This window comes from Hydra vulgaris, chromosome 09, assembly GCF_038396675.1.
Source record: "Hydra vulgaris chromosome 09, alternate assembly HydraT2T_AEP".
NCBI lineage: Eukaryota > Metazoa > Cnidaria > Hydrozoa > Anthoathecata > Hydridae > Hydra > Hydra vulgaris.
Window position 1 is genome coordinate 39,080,001 of NC_088928.1, and position 18,147 is coordinate 39,098,147.

Here is an 18,147-nt window from a genome sequence, read left to right on the forward strand (position 1 = left end):
AAGGCTATAGCATCAGACAAATAGCAGAAAAGCTCGGAAGGTCTCACTCTTGCATTATTAACATAATTCAACGATACAAAGAGACCCGGTCAATTAATAATCGTCATAGGACTGGACGCAATAAAATTTCAAATGACCGTGATGTTCGCTCATTAGTGAGATTAATGAAAGAAAACAGACAAGCATCATCTACAGACTTGTCTACGAAATGGACACTGTCAAATGGTCTGAAAGCAAGCCCTAGAACTGTGCGAAGGGTCCTCCACAATTTAAATTATTTATGGCGTGCTGCTGCAAAAAAACCACGCTTAAATAAAAAACAAAAATTTGCCAGGAAAAAGTGGTGCAAACTACATAAAAATTGGTCAACAGATCAGTGGAGCCGTGTGGTCTTTAGTGATGAAATGAACGTTGAGGTAGACAACAGAAAAGGTCGCGTAATGTTGCGTAGACTTCCGAGCGAACGGTTCGATGAATCATGTATTTTGAAACGAACAAAACAAGGCAGTGGTTCAATAGGTATTTGGACCCTCAACAAAGAAAGGTACATCGAAATTTTAAAAAACTCGCTTATTCCTAGCATTGATTTATGGCAGTTGCTACATGGATTTATTTTCCAGCAAGATAATGCGCCGTGTAATAAAGCGCACGTTGTTAGCGATTGGTTCAATTCTAATAAAATTCAAGTGCTTCCATGGCCTGCCAATAGTTCAGACTTGAATCCAATAGAGAATTTATGGTCGTGGCTTGATCACAAGCTTGGTAAAGAACAACTTTACAATTTGGAAGATTTGAAATCTTCTATCTCTCATCATTTGAAAAAGGTCCCTTATAAAGTAATCAAAACTTTAATGAATTCAATGCCAGAACGAGTACAAGAGTGCCTAAAAACAAATGGAGGAACAACACGTTTCTAAATTATTTTTTTATTGCTTTTTGAAATATTTTTGAAACTGCTCTTAAAATTTTGTCCAATTTTTTTTGCCATTTATATTTTTTACTAGTCAGTTTTTTAATTTTTTAACATTATTTTGTAAAAAAATTATAAATTATTTCATAATAAATATAAAATACAATAAAAATTCTTTCTAAAAATGTTTTTCTTTTTTTGATACCTTTATTCAAAATAAAATTATACTAAGGTTAAAAATAAATTTTGAAAAAAAAAAGAGTGGTCTTTAATTTTTGGCCACCGCTGTATATTATTTATATATTGATTGATTATATATAAACAATTATTATATATTATTAATATATTTATATATATTATTTATATATATATTTAATATATTATATCTTTATATATATATATATATATATATATATATATATAATATATATATATATATATATATATATATATATATATATTATATATATATAGGGTAGATTAGAGTATTATGAGCACCTTAAGCAAAAACTGGAATAATTTCAAAAATAATTTAGCTGGATCCAAAATTTTTGCGAATAAATAATATTTAGGAATCACTTCTCATGATCCACTTAGATATTTGGGTACCCGAAATTTTTTCTTAAAAACACAGAGGTTTTAAAAAAGTCACAAAAATGCTCATATTACCCAGACCACCTGGTAATATGAGCACTTTAAATTAGCTCACAAAAAAACATTAATTTTGTAAAAATAATACCAACCTGACAATTAGAACTAATTTTTGGAATATAATGATTCGTTATTAACAAAACTTATCATTAAAAAATCAAATTTTAAGCCACTTTTGTTGAAACAATACTACTATGTTTTCCGCAAGAAAAAAAAAAAAATTAGTTCGTTTTTTTTTCAATTTTATCAACTCAAACCTTTGAACGATAAAAATTCAATTTTTTTGGATTTAAATTACAGAAAAATATTTAGTATTGTTAAAATATTAAAAAGTTTTACTATATATTTTATTTTTATTCAAAAAACCAATTAAAACCACTGCTTTTTTAGGACTTTAAACTAGGTAATTTCAATGAAAATCACTGGGTAATTTGAGCATGCTCATATTACACAAAAATGGCATCTTTAAATAAAGTCAAAACAAAATATTTCTATGCATTGTTTTTCAAGCCAAAAAGGATTGGATTTTTAGTTAACATATTTTTCTTTATGGAAAAATTTATTTCATTATTTTACCACCAAATTTTCGCGCCACAGATGCATTCATGCGTGATGATATTATATTAAAAACGCAAAAAATTTAACAGCGTTTTGATTAGATGATACCCGCTAATTATTGCATATAGATTTACGCTAGTTGTACTGATTCCTGTAATCACCACATAAAGTCGATTCAAAAAATACACTGTGCTTTAAATATGCTCATATTACCATGGTGCTCATATTACCCTAATCTACCCTATATATATATATATATATATATATATATATATATATATATATATATATATATATATATATATATATATATTATATATGTATATTATATATATTATATATATAATATATAAATATATATATATAATATATATATACAATATATATATATATATATAAATATATATGTGTGTGTGTGTGTGTGTATATATATATATATATATATATATATATATATATATATATATATATATATATATATATATATATATATATATATATAGTATATTAAATATACATATATGCATATATATTTATATATATATTTATAATTTATTATATATTAATATATATAATAGTATATTATATACTTTTGTATATATATTTATATATATTTAGTTAATTTATTTAACATATTGTTAATATATTTAATATTTAATAGATTAATATATAATCAATTTTTTTTTTAATCAGATAAGTCTGGTTCGCGCAACTCATGTTATCGAAAAATAGCCTCGAATGCAGGCGTTAAATATTTGAATAGACGTATAAATGAAACGGCCTCGTTACAAAGTTAAATTAAAGAATTTATTGCTGAAAATATAAAATCATTTAATTATGTAAAATATAATGTTAAATATAACATCAAAACACAAATATAACATTATATTAATAATATAACAGTATAAATCTAAATATAACGTTAAATATAACGTTAAAATTCAAACTTTAGAATTGAGTGACGTTATAATGATGTTATTTTTTTAGTATGTTTACTTAAAGGTTTTTAAATAAAAATATCTAATATCTAAATCTGCTTTTAGCTTGCAGACAACATGTTTCTGAGTTGAGAATCACACACTTCCGTGAAGCTGCAATGAATAAACGAACTACGGCCTCTGATAATTGTGTTCAAACAATTCATACATTTTTTTATAGCAGCTTAATTTTAAGTACAATCCATCTATGTTAGTTAATATCTTAAATTCTCTTGATTAATGTTTGATATAATTGGAATAGAAAACAAATACTGAGGATTTGCTACCGAGTACTCAATTTGTTGCTTTTGACCTTGCAAACATTGTCACATAGGGTCATACAATCAACATACAAATCATTTGTAAAAAGATTTGTATGTTAATTGTATGATCCTACTTTGCAAAAAGTGACTACACTCATGTCGCTCATGTCATGTCACTCATGTCATGTAAATATTTAATAATTAATTAATATTTCACAAACTTATATATTTATAAGTCTTAGTCAGTAACTAATATAGTATCTAGTGACACTATTTAAGAGCTGGGCACTGCTACCAAATACTTGAAAGCGCTATTGCTTTCATCCTCACCTTTGGCAACCAGAAAACGCTACCGCTCCTCCGCTACTCTATCAAACTTTATAATTAGTAGCGCTATAGTGGACTATAGTCCGCAACTAGTCCGCAACCAAAAAGTAGTAAAATTAATAAAAAAGTAGTAAAAAAAAAATTTAAAAAAAAAAAACTAAACTACAGCACTTTCCACTAAAAATTAACTACCACGTTTTTGATGAAATATGGGATGATATGGAATGACACTTTTTTAAAAATGTTTTTTTACATTTTATTTAGTATTTTACACAAAATTAAAATTTATTTAATGTTGCTAATTTTTTATGAGTAAATTGTAACTTGCATCGGTGTTGGTGAGCCTCGTTAGATTCTGGCGCAAATTCTAATTTTTTGATGTTGATTACGCGCAAAAAGTCTTTAACTATGCAACTTTTTACTCCATCTGCTGTATCGTCCATTGTGCTATACTCACGGCAGATGAAGCTGACAACTAGCAGCTTGTAACAGTAATACGCAAAAGAATGAAAACACCCTTTTATTATATATTTGTATCTTATATTCATATACAATAAAACATATAGAGCATTATGTTCTTTGATAAGTAGAAAGTGAATGTGGATCCTGAACTAATCAACTTATTCCTTCTTTTTTGTAAGAAATTTCTAGAAAGTTGCAATTATGAAATTATTCTACCTAAGCACCGTCGTTGTACATCTTAGACAATGAGCTTGCTGGCTTGTAAGGATATCTAGATATTACCAAGTTTGAATTTGAATCCCAGGCCATTGTTTTTAAATTTGGCTCCTGGGTGAGATATAGAGCGCCTAAAATAGGAGGACTGTGATAGCAAATGACATTAAACCAGCCCTGAGGTTGGTGACACCTCATGGCTGATTTAATGATAAGTATTTTAACGCATCATAGACGAAGTTTAAACTAGTGGTCGCTGGTGTCACCAACCTCAGGTAGTTTCAAGTAGTTCCAGTTTTACACGAACATCTTCTGATAAACTGTTTTCAATCAAATTTAAAAAGGGAGAATATGTATAATTAAATATTATAAATAAATGAATGTATAGTTAAATAATGTATAATTAAATAAAGTTTAATTAAAACTATTAATACATCTTGCAATTGTAGAATGACTATTTGAATTGGATTTTTGTTCAAAAAATCTTTGTTTATTTAACTTAAGAGTTATTCCACAATCATCATCAATCCAATTTTTGATTAGTACCTTGGATTCTTCTGTTAATTTTTTGTTTCTCGAACATAATTTCTTTTAATTCCCATTCTATCGGGAAACCATTTTTATATTTTTTAATAATTGAGCAGATTGTAGTTCGTTTAAATCCAAGAGTATTTGCAATTTCTGATGGTGAATTTCCATTTAAATAAGATTCACTTATCCTTGAACGGTTTTCACTGTTAATTGTTTGATTCGGCATTGTTGTTTATAAATATTGAAAATGATATTTAAGCTTTTACTGATTGAATTTAAGAGACATATTTTGGATAATAAAAGTATTTCATCAGCTCCGAATACAAGTGTCGTATCAATAATTCATTAAAATTATATTTAAAAATGTAATTATCTAATTTATGTAAATTTAACATTACGTTAATGAAAAAAATTATTTTTGTATAACGTTATATTGTAACGTTATACAAAAATAATTTTTTATGTTTACATAACTTTAAATTTACATAAATTAGATAGTTACATTTTTATATGTAATTTTAATAAAATGTCGATACGACACTTGCATTCCGAGCTGGCGATTTAACAAAAATTTTCATCATAAATATGAAAATTTTTAGTGTTTTTAAATTATCGGAATGTGATGCAAAAGTGTCGAAATTGAATGCAAAAGTTTTGAAATGCAGTGATACAATGTCAAAATTGAATGATACAATGTCAAGATGAGGTGATACAATGTTAAATTAAGGTGAGAAACTCTGCAAATTTGCAAAATATTTTCTGGAACAAGAAACAGCTTTCTATTGATAATATTTGAAAAAATTGCTTCTACACACTTTCCCGTTTATACTAAACTCCAAATGTAAGTAGGGCATGGCGTCTGGAAAGAGCATCCCAGATTGGAAATTTTTTAACATCTTGACACTTGACTCCTTGAAATTGTTTTGAGAATAAAAACTACAACTAAAGTTTTACTGTTAAACGAATTTATTTTAAAAACTAAAAATAAAAAGTAATGAGAATGAGCATTATGTTACATGAAGAAATTTCAAATGTGAAGAAAATTGAATACATTGCATTGTTTATAATTTGGCACTATAAGAATATAGTAGTTGTAGCGCAATTGTATTTTTAAAAGTTGTTGTTCAAACTTAGATAAAGATTACTTTAATAAGATTATAAAAAAGTCCAGGTTTTTGGTGCGACATATTTTCGCGTCACCGTAAGGAAGGAAGCGTGAACTTCCTGGTTAAATGCACTTTCGCGGTGCTCTGTGACATGACCGTTAGGTTGTCTTGGGGCACCTAAAAAAAAAAGGCATATGTAAAGGCATATTAACGCATATGAAAGCATAGTATAAATAATACATCGAGTTAGTTGCAGACATGTTATATAAAGTACTAATGCTGCTTCTTCAAAGTTTTAAAATCAAATTGCACACATTTGAAATTACTTTGATACTAGAAATTTTTTTTTGATATTTCGAAAGATTTTTCTTTTACTTAATTTGCAGTAAATCAAAAAATCTGTAATAACAAACAATGGTGATTCTAAATTTAAATGATAGCAGAGTACCGTTTTAGAATTTTTTCTGGTAGTGACCATTTTTTTTGGTAGTGTCTGCTGCTAAATTTCCTTAGTGAAAGCGCTTTAGCAACTCCGCTACCAAATGGAAAGTCCGCATGTAGTCGAGTTGTGGAGTAGCGGAATTAGTTACGTTACCGCTCAGCTTTGCACTATTCACAATATCTATAGCGGAAACTTATAAGAATTCCCCGCACTAAAAGGTGGCGACCTTACCAGGACATAAAAAGAATCTACAAATAATCAAAAATGGAACCAGAGAAAATTTACAAGAGAGAAATCAACATGATAAAAATAAACTTTAAATGCATAGAACGAAACGCGATAAATAACGATAAATCATTAACGGTACCGCAATTATGCACCAAGATTGAATGCGTCAACGCGGAAAAGAAATACTAACCTTTTTACCGACCCTGATGATCAAAGAAGTAAAAATGAAATTTGAAAAATTGAGGAGACTGAAATTCAGTAACGAATCTGAAGGAAGCGAAGAACTGCAACCTGTTCACATAATACTCGGTGCTGCTGATTATCAACGAATAAAAACTACGGTTATTATTGGAAAAAACCCAGAAAAAGATCCAGGAATTAACAATGTTGGGATAAATTCTTCCGAGAGAAGTATACAATTAAGTTCAGTTATTGAACACACTTTCATATTGAACATTGTTTGTGAGGAGCTTGAGAAAATGTGTAGTCTAGAAGCACTTGGATTATTAGACGCAAACAGTGAATCAGTGTTCCACCAAGATTTTAGCAAAAAACTGCTACAGACCAACAAAGGATATTATAAAGGATGTCATGGAAAGGATATTATAAAGGATGACAACAAAGGATATTATAAAGGATGTCATGGAAAAAGGACGTTGTCAAACTGCCTGACACCAGTAATCTGGCTTTTAAAAGGTTAAAAACTACAACAATGCGTTAGGAAAAACTTAACCCTTTGGCTGCTTTTAAAAGTTAAAAGATGATTAGAAAAATTCAACTAAAAAAACCACAAATGGAAAAAAAAAACAATTTTGAAATTTGTATGCCATTTTTTATTTTATAACATTTACAAAATTTATAAACAAAAAATTTAAGCCCTCATTGTGTAAATAATAATTGATATTTAGGAAAACAATAATTTTTTGCAATAAAGGTTTTATAAGTTTTAAGATCAGTTTTAAAAGGCTCGCCGCACTTCAACGGAAAATCATCTATCATGGCTCGTCGCAGTCAAAGGGTTAATAAACAAGAAGAGTATAATGACATAATAATGAAGGAATATTGGTAGTACTACCAGAAATACCTACGGGAGATATCATTTATTACATTCATCATCAAACAGTAATCAAAGAAAATACTGAGCCACTAATATTTGAAATTCTTTTACGAAACTGTATGATCAAACTCTGCGTATTAACTGACATGCAGAAAGCCTTTTTTCAAATTTAAATTCACGAAACGGATCGAGACGCATAGCGGGTAATTTGGTATAAATACCTAAAGAGAATGGAGTTCTTGGAGTTACTGTTTACAAGAATAATTTTTGGTTCCAGTCCATACCTTCTTGGCGCTACCATTTAAAAACATATATCAAAATAAAAGGATATTTATCCAAAAACAGTATTGACCTTGGAAGAAGATACTTATGTTACAAACTTTCTGGGAGTGCTTTTAGATTAATATTTGTCATGGAAATTTTATATTAAATATATTGAAGGTAAAATCTCAAAAAATACTTCCATTTTATATCGAACAAAACCTTTTCTTAATAATAAGTCTTTAAAAAATCTTTATTTTTCGTTTATAGTATAAACAAAAAATAAAGATTTTTTTAATGAGATTGTTTGTTATAAATATTCTTTAGTTTAGTGTGATTAATGCTACCCCAGGCAACGTTACAGTATGAAAGATAGCTGTGTATAAACTTTATACACAGTTATCTTTCATACTGTAACGTTGCCTGGGGTAGCACTAATCACACTAAACTAAAGAATATTTATAACAAACAAAAACTTGCTTGCAGGATAATATTTGGGGCAACCAGAAATGCACAATAAGAACCTCTCTTACGTCAGCTTGGAGCTTTAAATATTTATAAGCTTAATATTCATCAAGTTTTACTATTTATATTTAAAGCAAAACGTGGGTTTCTGTTATCTCCAGTAACATTTCAATCCTATTTTAATGAAATCTCTCATAAATATTCTACCAAATTTTCAGAGAATAACTTTGTCGTTTTAATAATACATTTTAAATTAAGTTCGTACCAAATTCAATATCGGGGACCTTTTATTTGGAAAAATTTTTATCCAACTTTTAATGAAAAACAAAACTTCGTTTTAAATTGCACTTTGGAAAATTTTAATGCGAATTTAAAACGGCATTTGCTAAACATGAACTTTGATCTATTAGATTTCAAATATATCTTTTAATATCTTTTTTGACAATTTAAAAAGGTTTGAATTAAATCACTTAAAATAATCAGTTAAACTTTTGCATTTTCTTTAGCTTTTGGTACTAATGGTTTACAAACCATTAGTAACAAACGATATACATAAATGCAAATCTGCTTTTACGTTTATGTTTTAGTTGATATTTGTTAATCAGTCCAAATTCTCATTTTTAGTGCATTATTTTTAATAAAACATAACTCTTGTTTATATGTTATGCATTTTTATACAAAATGATTTTTTTGTGGGTTGATAACTTTTATGATTTTCTCTTGTTTACACTTTTTTATTTTTTAAGTTATTTCGCTGAATATTGTTAGCAAAAAATTATTTTATTGCTGAAATTGTATGTATTTATACTGTTTTATTTATCATTTATTACGTATGTAAATTTTAAACACGTTTTAGAGCACTAATGTAACGGGGCTCGGTGATAAGACAACTTGTCTTCTTCTTGCTCCGACCAGGATTTTCTTTTAATGTAATATCTTTTTTTGTAAGTTTTAAAACACGGCAAAATAAAGTAATAATTAAAAAAAAATGTTAATGATCTGCTAGCAGGTGGAGAGATTTGGTTAGAATACCTTTGTGTTTTAACCGATTTGGTTAAAACACCAGGAAAAGTGGCTAGACCAATTGAGATTAGTTGAAACGCTGTCTACATCATGTGAACAAATTTGTATAAAAGAAAAGCGTCTGTATAGTAACAGTAGAAATAAAAGGGCATATAATTAAAGGTAAAGATAGAGTCACTCGTGGTTTGACGATTACATCGTGAAAGACGAGATGGTTGATTAAAGCCGATCGAGGGAGAGGGTTGTGAATGATGTCTTCCACGTCTAGAAAACAATTAGCGTTTATCTTTGAGTATTAAATTTAATGAACTTATTATGATGTGGTCTTCTGGCAGGTTTGGCAAATTACGCTCCTTCATTTACGGATATTACTTAATATATGTCGTGGTTACGAACTCTATATATATTACAGTTGATATTTGTAAATAAGATTCGTAGTCAAATGATAATAAAATAACAATAAACAAACCAGTGAAATCATTAGTGTCTCAGGGAAACTTATAAAAATTCCCTACAAAAGGACAGTGTTATAAATATTTTATAGTGTAATAAAAGCGACATTGGTAAGGAAGGAGGCGTGAACTTCCTGGTTAAATGCTTCTCCGTGGTGTTCTGTGATAAGACCGATAGGTCTTCACAGAACACCACGGAGCTGATTGGAGCACCTTAATAACTTAAAAAAATTCATAGTTGAAATACTTTATATGTATGGGTTTAATTTAAAAATGTTATACATATTAAATTCTGCCAACTTAGAGATGAATTAAACTATATTGAATTTAGATATGATTAAATATAAATTAAAAATTGAAATAAAATAGAATAAGGATTTTATATACAGGCGTTCCGAAGGAGTGTGTGAAGGGGGTGTCACACCTTCCCCCTTCCCCCAAAGCTGTTATATGTGTTTTTGAGCAAGTTTTAAACTTAATTTGGAAAATATCAAACACCGAGAACCTTTTTTATTATTATTTTTATCGTTAGTTAGCAAAAAACACATCCGACATCCACCCCCTCTTCCCCCCTCCCCGTGAGACCTCTTTGAGACGGCTTTGTATACAGGCATTCTTAATAAGAATCTGTCTGTATACAAAGCCGTCTCAAAGAGGTCTCACGGGGAGGGGGGGGATGTCGGATGTGTTTTTTTAGCATATTCTTTTAATCAATGCGGATTTGAAAATATACCAAGATGCGATTGGAAACGGAAAACATACGAAACGGCAATTTTTTTCAAAAAATTTTTTAACTTGTTTTATTTTCTAGCATGAAGAGATATAAATTATCCATATTTGTTTAAAAGAAAGAAAAAAATAAAAATAAAATTAAAAAATGAAGAACGAAACGAGTGAAAATAATGTTGCTGATAATTTTGCCAAGAAAGAAATAGCACCTCAATGGCAGACTTTAAAAGCTAATCGTCTTGAACGTAACGAGTTTATGTACTGCAACGAACTTATTAGTGACATTAAGTTTTATATTGGAAAAACTAAGCAAATCTTAATCCCAGCTCACAAATATGTTTTAGGAACTTCAAGTCCTGTTTTCTTTGCTATGTGTTGTAGTGAATTTAGAAAAGACGATGTAATAAATATCAATGATTGTGAACCCGAACCTTTTTTAGAACTTTTAAGATTCATATACTATGATCAAGTTCATTTAAATAAAACAAATGCATTGGACATCCTATATCTTGCAGATAAATATATTATTCCATCTCTTTCTAAAGAATGTGTAAATTTTTTGCTAGATAATGTTTCCACAGAAAATGTTTTAGAAGTGTTAAGTGCTTCATTATGCTTAAATGAAAAGCGTTTAGAAAAACATTGTTGGTCAATTCTTTCTAGAAAAACAAAAGAAATTCTGCAATCTGATTCATTTTTGGAAATTGACCCATCATTTTTGATAAAAATTATTAAAAAAGATTGTTTAGATGTATTGGAAATTGATGTTTTTGAGGCTGTGAAAAGATGGGTTGAAAGAGAATGTTTTCGTAATTCCATAGAGCCAACTTCTAATAATAAAAGAGTTTTTCTAAATGAAATTCTTCCTTTAATACGCTTCCCTGTTATGTCTGCAAAAGAGTTTGCATTAAGTCCTGCTCAATCAGATCTTCTGTCTCTTGAAGACATCAAGAATATTTTTATTTACTTGACATCAGGTGTTGGAGGTTCGAATCTAAATTATCCTTTAAATCCAAGACATTTTAAACCACATGTTTGTAATCGCTATGTTAAGCCAATGAAAAATTATTTATGGAGGTATGATGAAAAAGACATTGATGCTATTCGCTTTAAAGTTGACCAAGAAATTTTACTTGCTGGTATCGGCCTCTTTGGGTCGCCTTGTGGAGGAGAGTATTTTACAGAAATTTCCATCTCAATTAATGACGAAGAAATTTTTAAAAGCAAGAGTGCTTTTGTTTCACCTCCAGATCCTAAGTTTAATAATATTGATAATCCCAAAATTCATGAAGTTATGTTCGATGAACCTATTCATTTAAAGGAAGGTATTTTTTATGATATAGCTGTTTTATTGGATGGTCCGCCCTCATTTGCTGGAGATGATGGAAAACAGGAAGTCATAGAAGAGGGTGTAAATTTTGTTTTTAAAAATAGTAGTGGATCTACAAATGGAACAAGTTATGATGAAGGACAAATACCGAGTCTACTTTTTTATTTTTAAATGTTGTGTTGTTCATATTTAAAAAAAATTTTGTAATAAATAATATACTTATTTAATTATATAAATACTAATGTAATTTTTTAGTTGTAGTTCATAAATAGAGAAATACATATTTATAAATTTTTAATTTTTTTTTTTGTGTGGGTGTTTTAAACACTTTCAGTATTACTACTGAAATACTGAAAGTACTCTTCTTAAAAGTACTTCTATTTTTCTTTTTTATTGTGAAATATTTTGATTATTATGAGGGTAACCCTTATCTTGGATTTTACATAGAAGAGTGCAGCGCAAAACTTTATGAACATTTTCATTGCGTTCTCCTATGTAAAAATTGGTATAATGATTACCCTAGTTATTACTGACTCAAAATATACATAGATTATTTGGCTAAATGGAATCATTAGTCTGGGAAATAGTATCTTGTCAAGAAATAAAATCATCAGATATAAAAATACAACTAAGTAAAAAGTTTAACCGTAAAGCTCAACCAAAAATAGATGAAACTATGGATGCAATATGGAGAGAAGCTTGTGCTAAAAACAATAGACTTTACAATGGTAGCAAGTTTCGATTAGCCAGTGTAGAGTTAGACGAATTTGGAGAGATAATTGTCAATATTGGAATCACAGATTATAAAGAAACATTTTGTACAAATTTTAGTCATATTTGTAATGAGATTTATGACTTTGGGGTTTTAAATTACAATGATAAATATGCATGCTTTGGAAATGCTATTGGTGTTGGATCAGTTGTATTATCAAATGATGGTTTTATTATCTTAATAAAGAGATCTAATTGGGTAGGAGAATCAAAAGGTTTGCTAGATACTCCAGGTGGACATGCAGAGCCTTGTGTGAGTCAATATTATAAAAGTTGTTAATAAATATTAACAAATAAAAAAAGGTTTTTTGTTTGATTATAGGAGTTGTTGTCTCATTTAAACATTGATGATATTTTTTTGGCGAGAGGAGAAAATGTTGCTAATGAAATTTATTATGCAATGATTCGTGAAGTACGAGATGAAGTAGGAATTAGTTTTTTTTAATTATATTTTGTTTACTAAAATAAGGTAATACTACTTGACAATTTGGTAACATAAAGTCAAACAAATTAACTTGCTGTACCAGGTGTTAAAATTATATTGGTACTTCTAGCTTTTGAAGATTCAATATTAAAACTTGACTATTTGTTTTATAGTGTGGCAATATATAATAGTTGTAGTATAATATGATCTTTATTATGAATAAAACTAAAAGTTTAAAGCAGTGTTTCAAAAAAGTTAAAATGTTTACATTTTCAGCACTAGTTTCATACCATAATTTATAATTTAGTTTATTATATATTGCAAATTTAGAATAGGCAAAAAGGTAATACTACTCTCTGAGATATGTTTTATTCAAATTTTCTCCTAACAAGACTGCTATATAAATGCAACTACTATATAAATTGAAAGTTAAAAAAAAAATAAAGAAGACAGTCAAAGAGAAAAAATAAATAGTCACAATCTCAACAGGTGCTGATTTTGTAAACTGCTGATTTGTTTCTGGGAAGAAACATATGTCATTATCCTTACTATGGATTGTTTCACAGTAGTGAAACAATCCAGTAATGATGTTGACATATATTGATCTAAGAATATCAAAATTATTGAAATAATAATTAGCATGTTGATGTTATAATTTAGTTTTTGTTATTTAGTTAATACTTGCTTATTGATATGTTTATAAACTCTTTTCACCAAAAAATATATACTTTAATGCTTTTTAATAAATGTAATTGTTTAGCTGTCTATTAATAATCTCAACTTTTTTAATTTCTGATGTTTAATGTTTTAAGATTTATTAAAATTTATTTTATGTAGGTTAATATTCCAGAAACTTGCTTAAGCTGGCCTGTATGCCTTGGAATATTTCGGAATAAATTACTTGGTGGCAAACCTGGTTTTGTTTTTTATATCAAGTAAAAGACTTTAGTTGTTGTTTTTTTTAAACAAAGTTTACATAAATAATGTACTTTTTCTTAAATTATGAATTAGTATGAAGTTATGCATTAGTATGAAAGGCTACTATTTTCCTAAATATATTATAATTAAATAAATAATGTAATTATTCAAGAACTGAATCACATTACTTCCTTTTTTTTCTTTATGTGATTAATCAAATTAATAATGATTATTATAAATTTCACCATAAAGAAAAATTTACAAAATTATAAATTGTATATATAGGACAAGAAAAAGCCTAATCACCAAGCTCCTTTAAAATATGAGTTTAAGTAAAAAGTTAAATTGAATTACACTTTTTCAATTCATCACAACATAATATATGCAAAAATACATATATAGATACAAGTATAAAAAGACTTTATTATAGTTATTTTTAACTTTTATTGATTAAGATTTCAAATTTTAAATAATAAGGAGATAAAACATGAACAACAAAAGAATGAAAGTTCAACAATTAAAAATGGACAATTTAATTATTTTAGCGATTTAAATTAAATAATTATTTGAAAATGTATTCTTCTTCATTTATGATTTTTTTTCAGATGTGATTTGCTTAAAGATGACATTGAGAAATATTATCACAAAGGAGGTTTAGAAACGGATGAATCAACTGATATTTTATTTATGTCTTTAAAGGTATGTTTTATCAAAATCTTTTAATAAAAATTAAAAAGTTAATAGGAATTTTTAAATAATGAATTACAAAAAAAGATGGTGGTTAAAAAAACCAAAAGCTCATTTTTGAAAAATTGAGATTTATGAGATTTTTTTACAGGTTGATTGCATTTAGATTGATTGCACTTAGAGGGTGGGGATGTCACTTAGAGGGTGGGGATATTTAAACTTGGGATGGGTATGAAAGTTTTCCAAAAATTTATAAACATTCCTTCCCATGTATAAAGCATGCAGCATATCTTTTGAGCGCTTAAATATATTTTGCTGAAGTTTAAAATCTAAATATAAATTAATTTAATTTTTTTTTTTTTTTTTAAATTAATTTATCTGAACCAGGGGATATTGGGGGTGTTTTTGATGGTATTTTTGTTCCAATTTGCAAATCATGTGATGTCTGCATCAAACCAAAGTTTTTTAATTTTAAGTCTAATTGCAAAAGATTGGCACAATTTAGCACAGTTAGGTCCATTAAATCTACAACTGTTTTAGCTATACCTGATAGTTTTCTTTTCAACATAGTTCTTCAGATTTTATTACTGAAGAAGATATCAACAATTTTACTTATAAGAAGTTTTGCTCTTTGCAAGCTCACTTTAAAATAATGCATTTTTGTTTAGTGTTCTACTATTTTCTTAATGTTTATTTTTAGTATTTTAATTTGTAAGTTATTATTTTAACAAATTGTCTAATTTAAACAAATTATCAAACAATTTGCTTAGTTTATTGAGACTGATTTTTATGAATTTTGACAAATTTTGTGACAATCTTTAGCAATCAGCCTCTCTCTGATCATTGTAAGGTTGAATCTCTTTCTCTCTTGTACAAACACTATCATGGTCGCTGCTCAAAGGAGCTATCATCTCTAGTTCCATCAACCAAAACTCATTCTCACTTGACTCATCATTCAGCATAGTCATATCCTTTTATAGTATCTGTCCCTGCATGCTCTATAGGGGTGAACAAAACCAGATATCTGGTCCAGTTTGTTAAAATCAGATTCGAGTTTTAAAAAACCGGACCTAATAACCAGTTTTGCTCACCCCTAATAAAAACTTTTAACTATGAGTGAGCAAAACTGTATATCCTGTCTGGTTTGGTAAGATCTGAATCCGAACAAACCGGACCGGATATCCTGGTTTTGCTCACTCCTAATGCTCTAAACACTTTTATTTGTCTAGTTTTTCAACCTTTTGGAACTCTCTTCAATCTTCATGTTTTCCTAACTCAACCTGCAATTCAAGTCTTCTTGGTCTTTAACTCTATTTTTTGTTTCCTAGTAACTTTTGTTTAAAGTTACTGTTTAATAGTGGAACCTAAATTTTATTTAAGAAGATGTAAAGTAGTAGAAGGCTTAGTGTTGCCATTCATCAGCACATTTGCAACAATTATTAGCAGTAAATGTCTGGGATTTGCTTGGGTTAAAATTTACCAGCTACTTCAAACCCCAAGCATAATACATAATAATTTAAAAAATTTTAATTTGTTTTTTTTATAATTTTTAAACAAAATAAACTTATAAAATAAACTAAAATAAAAAATAAAATAAACTAAAAATAAAATAAACTAAAAATAGAGTAAAAATAAAATTAAAATAACAATGTTTTAAAAATATATAAAAATAGTTATTTACTTAAACTAAAGATATAATTTGTTAAGTTAGTACAAAGTTATTATTAACAGTAATATTCTTTTATAATCTAAAAATTAAATTAAAAAAAAATTGTTTTTAATCTTTAGGAATTAAAATCGTATACAGATGAAGAATTTGCAGTGTTGATTTGTGATATGGCTCCTGGATGTCAAGCTGCATTACACATGTTCAAAAAACTTTATTTTTAAAGAAATGAGTTTAAAAAGTTATAATATAAAATGTATTTTTTTTTTGCCACTTTACAAAATGACATCATTTTGTGACAAGCTTAGGTGATAGGCGAATTTAATTATTTTAATTTTTTCCTAAATGTTGGGTAATTGACACAGACAAAAAACAAATAATATATTCAATGATACAAAAATGAGTTTTTAAATTGCATTTTATTTTTAGAATTAAAAAAAATATATATATTAAAAAAAAAAAAAAATACTTAATGTGACTCTCTGCATTGAAATAAAAAAAGTTAATTCAAATTTCTAAAGCAAATCTTTTTTTAAGTGAGTTAAGAAATGCTTTACCAAATAGTCGTTAAAGACATATTAATACATTTTGTATATTATTGGAACTAGTTTTATAAAAGCAGTAAAATATATTAACAGTTGTATAGTTATTCATTACTTTATTTTTATTTTTTACCCACATTTCCATTAGTAAAATTTTAAAACATAAATCAGTTGTTTGCAAAAATGTTAATTATTGAACTAAATATTTATATATTATATATTATTAAATAATATATAGTGAATACATATATATATATATATATATATATATATATATATATATATATATATATATATATATATATATATATATATATATATAGTGTATATTATACTTTTGTACTATTTTTAGTATTTGTAATATTGTACTAACTTAATATTTTTATAGAGTGTATATATATATATATTAGACTTAGTGAAAAAAAAAGACAAAACATCATTAAAAACCTTTGCTCTTCACATAATCTTTTTCTCTTTCATTATTTTTTACTTTAGCAACGTTGCCAAAGATGTTATTTCATAAATGGCAACATTGCTCAACATTCTTACCATACATTGTCAGTTTGAACAGAACATTGCATAGAACAGTTGTGTAAAGTGCTTTTATTTATACAAACAAATTATTGGAATACCTCGTTGTGAAGATTATTTTGTGACTAACATCGTATATTTTAATTATTACAAAGGTGTGTATATCTTAATACTTGCGTTTTTAAAACACAAATATATAAAGTTATTTTATGGATATGTACACAATCTTATTGAATACTATCTTCTTATTTTAGGAATGAGGAGGGCATGTGATATTTTTCCACAAAAACTATAAAATAGCTGATATACTCAACATCTCTCAAAGTACAGTGAAAAGTGTGAAGTAAAAACTTGATTTTGATGTGCCTTTACAACCTGCTTATAAAAACGCTTGTCGCAGATTTTTTATTATTATATTTCCATTATTAACTGTCAAATATATGTATTTGTTTTTAAAAAAAACATTGATCTTTCTTTATCCATACTATCCGTATATATATATATATATATATATATATATATATATATATATATATATATATATATATATATATATATATATATATATATATATATATATATATTATCCATACTATCCATATATATATATATATATATATATA

The 18,147-nt window shown here is 27.2% G+C and overlaps 2 protein-coding genes across 3 annotated transcripts; both read left to right on the forward strand.

Moving 5' to 3' along the window:
• Positions 1-10,655: 10,655 nt before the first annotated feature.
• On the forward strand, positions 10,656-12,283 carry LOC100197966 (BTB/POZ domain-containing protein 6). Its single transcript, XM_065805651.1, has one exon. The coding sequence runs from the start codon at positions 10,804-10,806 to the stop codon at positions 12,154-12,156; it is 1,353 nt and encodes a 450-aa protein (XP_065661723.1). The 5' UTR covers positions 10,656-10,803; the 3' UTR covers positions 12,157-12,283.
• A 146-nt stretch (positions 12,284-12,429) lies between these two features.
• Positions 12,430-16,706, forward strand: LOC100213390 (uridine diphosphate glucose pyrophosphatase NUDT22). Of its 2 annotated transcripts, XM_065805652.1 has the most exons (5): positions 12,438-13,009; positions 13,079-13,180; positions 14,018-14,115; positions 14,704-14,797; positions 16,574-16,706. In XM_065805652.1, the coding sequence occupies exons 1-5, from the start codon at positions 12,548-12,550 to the stop codon at positions 16,673-16,675; spliced, it is 858 nt and encodes a 285-aa protein (XP_065661724.1). In that variant the 5' UTR covers positions 12,438-12,547; the 3' UTR covers positions 16,676-16,706. The 2 variants fall into 2 exon arrangements, with proteins under 2 accessions (XP_065661725.1, XP_065661724.1); XM_065805653.1 differs by lacking the exon at positions 13,079-13,180 and having other exon boundaries at positions 12,430-13,009.
• The last annotated feature ends 1,441 nt before the right edge of the window (positions 16,707-18,147 follow it).